The sequence below is a fragment of the Seriola dumerili genome, unplaced genomic scaffold, assembly GCF_002260705.1.
Source record: "Seriola dumerili isolate Sdu_G_001 unplaced genomic scaffold, Sdu_1.0 BDQW01000189.1, whole genome shotgun sequence".
In the NCBI taxonomy this organism is placed as follows: Eukaryota; Metazoa; Chordata; class Actinopteri; order Carangiformes; family Carangidae; genus Seriola; species Seriola dumerili.
The window spans coordinates 1,631,954-1,640,259 of record NW_019174444.1 but is presented as its reverse complement, the minus strand read 5'-3'; the positions used below and the strand labels follow the sequence as shown (position 1 = coordinate 1,640,259).

Here is an 8,306-nt window from a genome sequence, read left to right as displayed (position 1 = left end):
GTGATAAACGGTGGAACCTGTTCTAAGGCTGTGTTCACAATAACAATTACACTGTGAGACTACAACTCAGTAGAACGCAGCCTGGTGTGATTTGTTTCGGATTTGATGCTCATACATTTATGTGTAGACTGTTTTGCTATTTGACCTATCCGTGTAAAATTTGTGCGTAATTTCCTACAAAAAAAGGGGAGCTTCCCGGAACGCCATGGTCTAGTTCACACACTGGTATGAACACACATTAAACGTGTGTCTGAGATGCTTTAAACCAGGGTCTCAACCTCTCCTGGCCAGGTTGTACTTTATTTTAATGAGGAATACAAACTGTATTTCCCTCAGACTGAGTGTATTTCTCTGTATAATCAGTAACAAAATGCTGCTTGTGATTGTATTCCCAAAGAACAGCAGCTTTCTCCTTCTCCTACATTTTGGTTTGCCACCAGCATGTAGGGCACTATCAATCTATAGCTGAATTAAATCAAATTAGGCTACACACCTGCCAGCTGTGCTCAGCTGTGCTGAAATGATCTTTTCTGATCTTCTGTTGCTAGTCTAAAGCCTGCTTAATCAATGTTATGGTTTATTACAGTTCATTTTATTCTTTATAGCACAAAACAGGCCTATTCTTAAATGAGGAACATATTAAACAAGCCACGCTCTGACAGCAGGGTGTGTGTATCCCTCCACTTTGCAGTACAGCCACTTAAATTTCATGCTGCTTTCACATGAAGTAGATCTTTAATTAACCTCTGATCCCTCTGACCCACAGGCAGCCCTTTAAAGAGCTACATGAGGCAGTGGATGAGAATTAGAGGAAAAATGGAGGGAAATGAAATGAACACACTGAATGATGTGAATAAGTTTAAGCAATAAGTGTTTTGTTTCTTTCGTTCATTTTTATTTCTGGAAATTATTAGAAGCCTTATAGTAGTCAGGGTGCAGGCTGTGAACAAATTTCGTTATGAACAATGGACGATTAATCTTAAAAGTGTTATCTGATTAACCTGATTAAACATCACTAAACCATAATAGAAACCATAACGCCTCAACTGGCTCAGAAATACTAACATTTAGATTTCGGAGACTTGTAGATTGCCTGCAAGCAACAGTAAAACTTTGTGTTCTTATAAGTCATGTTTTCTTTGTAAATATGCATAAAAAACTAAATTTATTTTTAAAATATCTATTAGGATAAACGGTAGCGACAAGAGAGTAAATTCACTCATTAATCGTTAGTATTAGTTTTTTTTCTATTTTTATTCAGGCGATCTGCAATTTCTACTTCACCAGGCTTCTTGGGGTCCTTGACGTGGCATTAATAAACAAAGATGGAGGTGGCATCCCGAGCTTCATAGAGTCTGTCTGTACATTTCTAGCTATAAAATGAATATTAACTTCAGTTAATTGTCAGCAAGTGTCCTACATGTCGTATTTTGTGGTCTTATTTATGGTACATTAGGTGTTAAGTGGTACAATGAGCGGCTGGGCTGGTTTTTCTGATGAGGAGCTGCGGAGAATGCAGCAGAAAGGTAACGTTGCTTACTGCTAACGTTAGCCGGGAAAGTTAGCATCTGTCTCCGCTTCGGCTTCCCCGGTGGTTGGCAGTTTTAAATTAACCTTTACATTTATTTTCTGTAAAACCCTTATTAATCTTTGCTGCATGCATTTTCAGACTTAGCGGGTGCCGCAGCGACTGCCCGCGGTCGGAAGCCGGCTCCAGCCAACCGTAGTCGGCAGCAGTTACAACGGGAGAGGGCCCTTCAGCTCGCCGCTCAGAAAAATGCAGGAGCCGGGTCTCCTGTCCTTCCACCGGAGCAGCAACTCACCAAGCCGCCTCCGCCGAAGGAAGAGCCTCAGCCCCCAGCTCCATCAGGAGCTCCGGTCGTCAGAGTGGAAGTGCAGCCGAAGCACAGCGAGATGAAACCGAGTGAGAACCACCAGCCCGCAGCAGAGGAGCAGACCCCGGCTATCAAAGAACTGGAGAAACAAGAGGTGGAACTGTTAGTATGGCTTTGTTATGTTTTGTTATCATACACACCGTAGAGGTACAGCTTGTTGTTAATGAGCATGTAGCCTGCTTTGCACATAGCACTTACCTCTCTCCAGCTGTCGTTCTCCCTTTCATCTTAAGACTGTTTTGATAATGTACATTATCCTGTGATTTGGACAGTGCTACCACAGCAAACCTCGGGATGAATCAAAATGTTACCTAGCAGTTTTCAGATCTTACAGATGTCTACTATCTGCAGCTGCACTCTCCTTCTTACTGGCTGGATGCACGCTGCTCTATCATAATAACAGGCAGGGGCAGCAGCCAGTGTGGTCTGTTCAGATATTGGATTTAAACATAGGTTTTGCCTTAGACAGACATTTTATCATTTTTGACAGAATGCAGACATATGTGAGATGCAAAAGTGCAACAAGACGCAGACAGATAATAAAGAGAGACACTTTTCTTTTCAAAAGTATTTTTATTGATAGTTAACCAAAAGGCACAATACGGTGTAAATGTTCTCACCATGGCAGGTCATGTTTTTCGACATAAATCAGGACCCAAGCCCAAACTTTCCACTCCCACCTGGCTCAACTGATCAATAGCAAAGTCTAACTTCATGAATGGACAGACGATTACTAATGCGATTAAAGTGCAAGAGCAAATAGGATGAGATGTAACTAAAATGGGAATTGATTTAAATCAAAATTCATTATAGTGAGTTTATATTATTTGCTGAGCCCAAAACTTTAGGGCTGTGTGGATATGCAGAGATATAATTGGCATTCTTCGGATGCTTGAACCTTTTATGTACAGTATATGTTGAGGTTCCACCATAGAATAAATATTTCCACTAAATTCAAGGTACATATTACACTTTTCCTTTATACAATGAATGTTATTAGTTATGATATAATGTTGTGAACTTTTAATCAAACTGCCTTTAAAGTATATATTTGTTTTCATGTCTCTTTTGGCATAAATTTGAAGGATATTGTCAGGCCCACAGCTTCACTGCAGGTATCAGTGTAGTTTTTTTTTCTATTTTGTCCTTTTGAATTTTAGATGCCTTTTTTTGTTTGTTTGTTAAATTCCTTTTGTGTCTGATTACAGACGGGAAAAGACACGTCTAGAGCAACTGCAGCAAGAGCAAAAAGTAATCGAAGAGAGGAATAAGCGCAAGAAAGCTCTGCTGGCAAAAACGATTGCTGAGAAGTAAGTACAGATGGCTGGGTAACATGGTGAGCAATATGATATGATGACAGATGGGAATGATGGCCAAAACTATGAAGGAAAAAAAAGACTCAAGATTGAGCAAAAGAATTGAATTTACCTTAAAAGTTTGTCATTCTCCACAGGTCCAAACAGACTCAGGCGGAAGCTGTGAAGCTGAAGAGAATCCAGAAGGAGCTCCAGGCCCTCGATGACATGGTGTCCAATGATATCGGCATCCTGAGAGGAAGGATAGAACAAGCCAGCTGGGACTACACCGCTGCCAGGTAGAGACACACACAACATGAGGAAATTAAAAATTAGACAAAGTGTATTTTATGAAGAAGTGCCTTCAATTGCTGACAGATTATTGTGTGAGAAGCTGTACCTGTGTGTACTGTACGCAGAGGGGAGGAAGGCACTGGACATGCTGATTCAGTATGGTCCAGTCAGCCAAATCCCAAACACCTGTCTCCTCTGGCTGTAAGCTCCTGTACATCTGACAGGCCTTTTTCACAGCAGACATGCTGAGTTGTCACAGCTGTTACTAATAACAGTACCGACGGCTCAGTTTTATTTAAGCGTCCCAGCGAGCTGTGACACTGAGCCAGCAGGCACAATAGTCCTTTCATACAGCAGACATTTTGGAATTGTAACAGCAGGAAAAGCACAGGTGGGACTGATAACATTAGAAACAACTGCATTCCATTTAGCTGGTGCCAGGGTCCTGGTGTTGTGATAACTAATACCAAGGCAACCAGACCTGTATCCACAGGCAGCTGCTCTTCTGATGATTATATGTTGTGAACTTGTTAGCAGTATCTGTAATGATTAAGCAAGGCCCCCAGGTTTGCTGGTTTCACTATAGGAAGATTCAATTCAATGTGCTTTATTGGCATGAATGTCAGGTGAACAATATTACTAAAGCATCACAGGCAATACAATATCAGGAAAAAAATAAGTAAAAAATTTACATATATGTATACACATGTATAATCTATCAAGTAAAATCAAATAAATAAGTAAAACGAACAAGAACAGTAAGCATTTGGGTGTATGTGTGTGTGTATATGTGCGCATTATTGTACCATAGAGAAGATAAGATATTCCTTTATTAGTCCCGCAGTGGGGAAATTTGCAGTGTCACAGCAGCAAAGTGGACAGTACAAAGAAAGAAAAACTGCAAAATGACAATAGGTTCTCTAAAGTAATTATGCTTGTATTGTTTACGAGCAATACAGAAACAATTATTGCAACAACAATACATTGATATAAAATGGTGAGTGTGAGCTGTGAGGAGACTGACTGCAGCGTGGTGTGCTGCTGTTCTCTCGGGCTGTGACATGCACTGACGTATCTCGCTGCTTCTGTGGTGCTGGCACTTTTTTCTCCAAGTAGTAGATGATTCATGTTGTAAAGAACTCCATGGATTCCACCTGTCTCTGTGGACAGGTCTGACACAGCTCTGTTTATTTTATTTAAAAAAAAAAAAAAAAAAAAAAACAGACAGACAAACAAAAATAAATTCAACAAGTAATGTACAGCACATCTACTGTAAACCCTCTCATTTTAAACCCTAGAAACACTGCCCCCTGCAGCTGCTTTCCAGTACTCATGTGGAATGGTAATGCACAGAAACCTCCCTCAGCAAACACCGTCTGCAGCTCTGCTGCAGCTCACACAGATTAATGCAGCATTAATATAACTGAAATCCTGAATCATTTTCTAAATATAAAATAAAATGTATGTTTAACTTCCTGCATCTTGATATTGGTTAATTTTCCACCAAGACCCTGTACAAAGACTGTAACCTGTCTTATAATGAACTGTGTGTCTCTACTCACAGAGATCCATTGATTCTGTAGTTGACCTTGTGTGTGTAGCTGTGATTTCTCTCTGCAGCCTGTTGTGTAGTGAGATGAGCTCCATGTCATGAACACTCTTCATTACAGATGTTTGTGTAACGGGAAGTGGAACTGACCTTCACACACTCATTACACTGGACTCTATTATGGTTGTGTTGATTTAATCAGTTGCTGAGGTGCAACATAAGACCCTGACAGGGAAATTCAACTTCTGGAAAAGTTTGACATCATCTGGTTTGTTACCACAGTGTTTCCAAACAGCGTGTGATGTTTCTGTTCCTCACAATTAAAACAATGTTTCTGTATTCTGACTCTATGGGAGGACTTGTGTCTGTCCTCTGAAGGGCTGCGTTTGAAAATACTCCATATAAGTGCCAACACAATATCTTTCAATCTTTAATTCACATCCCTCATTTTTTCAGAAATTCTACAATAAAACATGTTTTCATATTTAAAAAATAAAAAATAAATAAAAAGAAGCCAAAGTTCTTAAATGTTGAATTTTATCTGATCAATTGTTGGTAAATAAGATTATGTTCAGGATCCTCTGTGCTACAGGCACATTTCAGTCAGCACCAAACATGTAACTTCCAACTCCAACTAGGGCTGCAGCTGCCCATTATTGCCATTTCCAATTAATCTGGTCATTATATTTGAAATAAATTGCTCAGAAAATGCTGATAAATGCCCAGTGCAAGTTCTCAGTGCCACCTGTAACTTCTTCCTGTTTGTGCAAAAGTAAAAGACATTCAACTTTAAAAAAGATAGAAAATCAGAAAATGCTTTTTTCTTTAGAAGCTGGAACCAGAGAATATTTAGCATGTATTTCTTGAAGAATGATTTAAACAATGTGTTGATTATCAAAATTGTTAACTGTTAATATTCTGATGGACTAATCAGTTATTTGACCAATCATTCAGGCACTATACCCAATCCTATTCCTTAGTGGATTCCACCATGATCATCAGTGATTTAAAATAAATTTCTCTTGTGCAGAATTCTTACCTGATTTGCTCACACATAGTTGCATTTTGACAAAAAGCAGGTATGAATATGTTTCATAATGTGCACTCAGCATATTTGGTCATAGTACAAGCACTGAAGGAATCCAGACGGGAGGACTTGAATTTGTTGCAGCAAATATTCAAAATGAAATGAAACACTCCTACTAACACCAAAGTGGTTATTTATTGAGGAAAGTAAAACTGAGATATATGTATAGTGTGATGCAAAGTATATATGACAAACTGTTTACGTTTTCTCCGGTTATTTCCTCATATTTTGTCACAGAAAGCGTTATGAGAAGGCAGAGGCCGAGTATGTGGTGGCCAAGCTGGACCTGCACAAGAAGACGGAGGTGAAGGAACAGCTGACGGAGCACCTCTGTGCCATCATCCAGCAGAACGAGCTGCGTAAGGCCCACAAACTGGAGGAGCTGATGCAGCAGCTGCAGCTTCAGGCCACTGAGGAGGATCTGGAGAGGCTGAAAGAGGAGGAGGAGGAGGCAAAGAGGAGAAGCTGCGCAGAGACACAGAGAGACAGGAAAGAGGGAAACGGCTCGGTGCAGAATCAGGAGGGAGCTGTGGAATCAACCAAAGACTGCAAACCTGCAGAGGAGGAAGGTGTGAAGGAGGAGAGGGGAGGTGACACACCGATTATTGAGCCACCAAAGACTGAGCAAGACTGTAAAACACTAGAAAATGGTGTTCAGAGAGAGACCGTGGCCTCCTGATGCTCACAGAAGAGAGACAATCATTTCTCACCTGTTCTGTAAAATATCTGGACATTACCACATATTCTCTACTATAGGAGTCAATAGAAAACACTAACAATAATACTATCAGATAGATTAAATGTCTTTTAATCTGCAGGTGTGCTGGGTATCAAATCTGTGAGTACATCCAAAGCCCGTCTTCTAAAAACAGGACTTTGACACCAGAGACCAGGTTCCGGTTTCTGCACATTAACTGCAACAAAATCACTTCGTCTTGTGTCGTCGGTACATTTTTCAATGTTAAACCAAGCTGAACAGTTTTCCCTCACCTTGACCAAGAGCTTTGAGTTGATGCTTTAGTTGCAAGAAGCACATGTTGTAGGAAAGCAAATTAAATATGTTATCAGTGAGCATTTTCCAGATAAGCTCTGTATGAACATTTCCAACTTTACTGATCTGCTCATTCAAAAAAAAAGAGTTTCCCTCCCATGTTCATTTAAAAAACCCAAAAACCCAAAACAACCATGTCACCTGACAGTAACACCTCTATTAGATGATTCTGCAAAGCCCTGGATTACAATCTGTTTTTAAAAAAATCTTGTTTCCTACAATATCTGCATATGGTAACTGAGGTATAATTAAGATCACAGAAAGATTGTGGTTATGGAAAATGAATAATGTTTAAGGTAGGGTTAGTGTGAGGCAACTAAGACACTTTGAGGGAAAGACTGTGGTTCTATATCCACAGTGGCACTGAATGTAAATCATGAGGTAGTGTATGGCCGTAGTTCCTATGGATTCTGGGCTGTAAAAAAAAAAAAAAAAAAAACGAATCCAGGTGACATTATGTCTCTTTTAAAATGTATTTGAATTTGCATCTTAGTGCATATATAATACAAAATTATTAGAACACTGAGTTGGTCCGTAGAACCAACGTTGCATTATATTGTCAGGCTTTTTTCAGTATCCTTTGCCTTCTTCTGTAATCACATACTAGTGCCAATTTTAAACTGTATTTTATTCAGAGTTCATGTGAGGCTGCTTGTATTTAACATTTTAAAACTTTTCTTTTTGTAGGAAGTTCAAATATTTAAAAAAAAAAAAAAAAGCATTGTTTTGGTATCTGTAGTGAAAATCTCCTACAGTACCCAACTCTCTCAGTGTGTCTCAGCGCGAGCCGTCAGAATCATGTTCAGCTGCAGAACAAATCAGAAGAATATCTTGCAGCCATTATCCTCAATTGGGTCTTTTTATATACGTGCTTCCACAGAGAGCTCTTCTTCCAAACATGTGGTTTTACAACCCATGTGAATTATTTCTCTGAGCAAAGGTTGAATTCAAAAGATGACTGTTTTTGATTGTTGTCTCTCTCTCTCTCTCTCTCTCTTCTTTTTTTTCGGGGGGGGGCAAAAGGAGGAAAGATGGGTCCTGTTTACTTCCTGGATGAAAAGTGTCTGTTTCATGAGGACAGAGCTGAGCATTAATCCGTTTCTGTTCTGAACGTAAACCCTCCTGTCTTATAGAT

General features: G+C 39.6%; 1 protein-coding gene across 3 annotated transcripts; it reads left to right on the top strand.

Annotated features, from left to right (window-relative positions):
- Nucleotides 1-1,332: 1,332 nt before the first annotated feature.
- Nucleotides 1,333-7,879, top strand: gorab (golgin, RAB6 interacting). 3 transcript variants are annotated; one of them, XM_022753067.1, is made up of 7 exons: nucleotides 1,350-1,357; nucleotides 1,457-1,526; nucleotides 1,670-1,997; nucleotides 2,981-3,010; nucleotides 3,104-3,205; nucleotides 3,349-3,489; nucleotides 6,358-7,879. In XM_022753067.1, the coding sequence occupies exons 2-7, from the start codon at nucleotides 1,472-1,474 to the stop codon at nucleotides 6,797-6,799; spliced, it is 1,098 nt and encodes a 365-aa protein (XP_022608788.1). In that variant the 5' UTR covers nucleotides 1,350-1,357; nucleotides 1,457-1,471; the 3' UTR covers nucleotides 6,800-7,879. The 3 variants fall into 3 exon arrangements, with proteins under 3 accessions (XP_022608787.1, XP_022608789.1, XP_022608788.1); XM_022753066.1 differs by having other exon boundaries at nucleotides 1,333-1,526; XM_022753068.1 differs by lacking the exon at nucleotides 2,981-3,010 and having other exon boundaries at nucleotides 1,333-1,526.
- The last annotated feature ends 427 nt before the right edge of the window (nucleotides 7,880-8,306 follow it).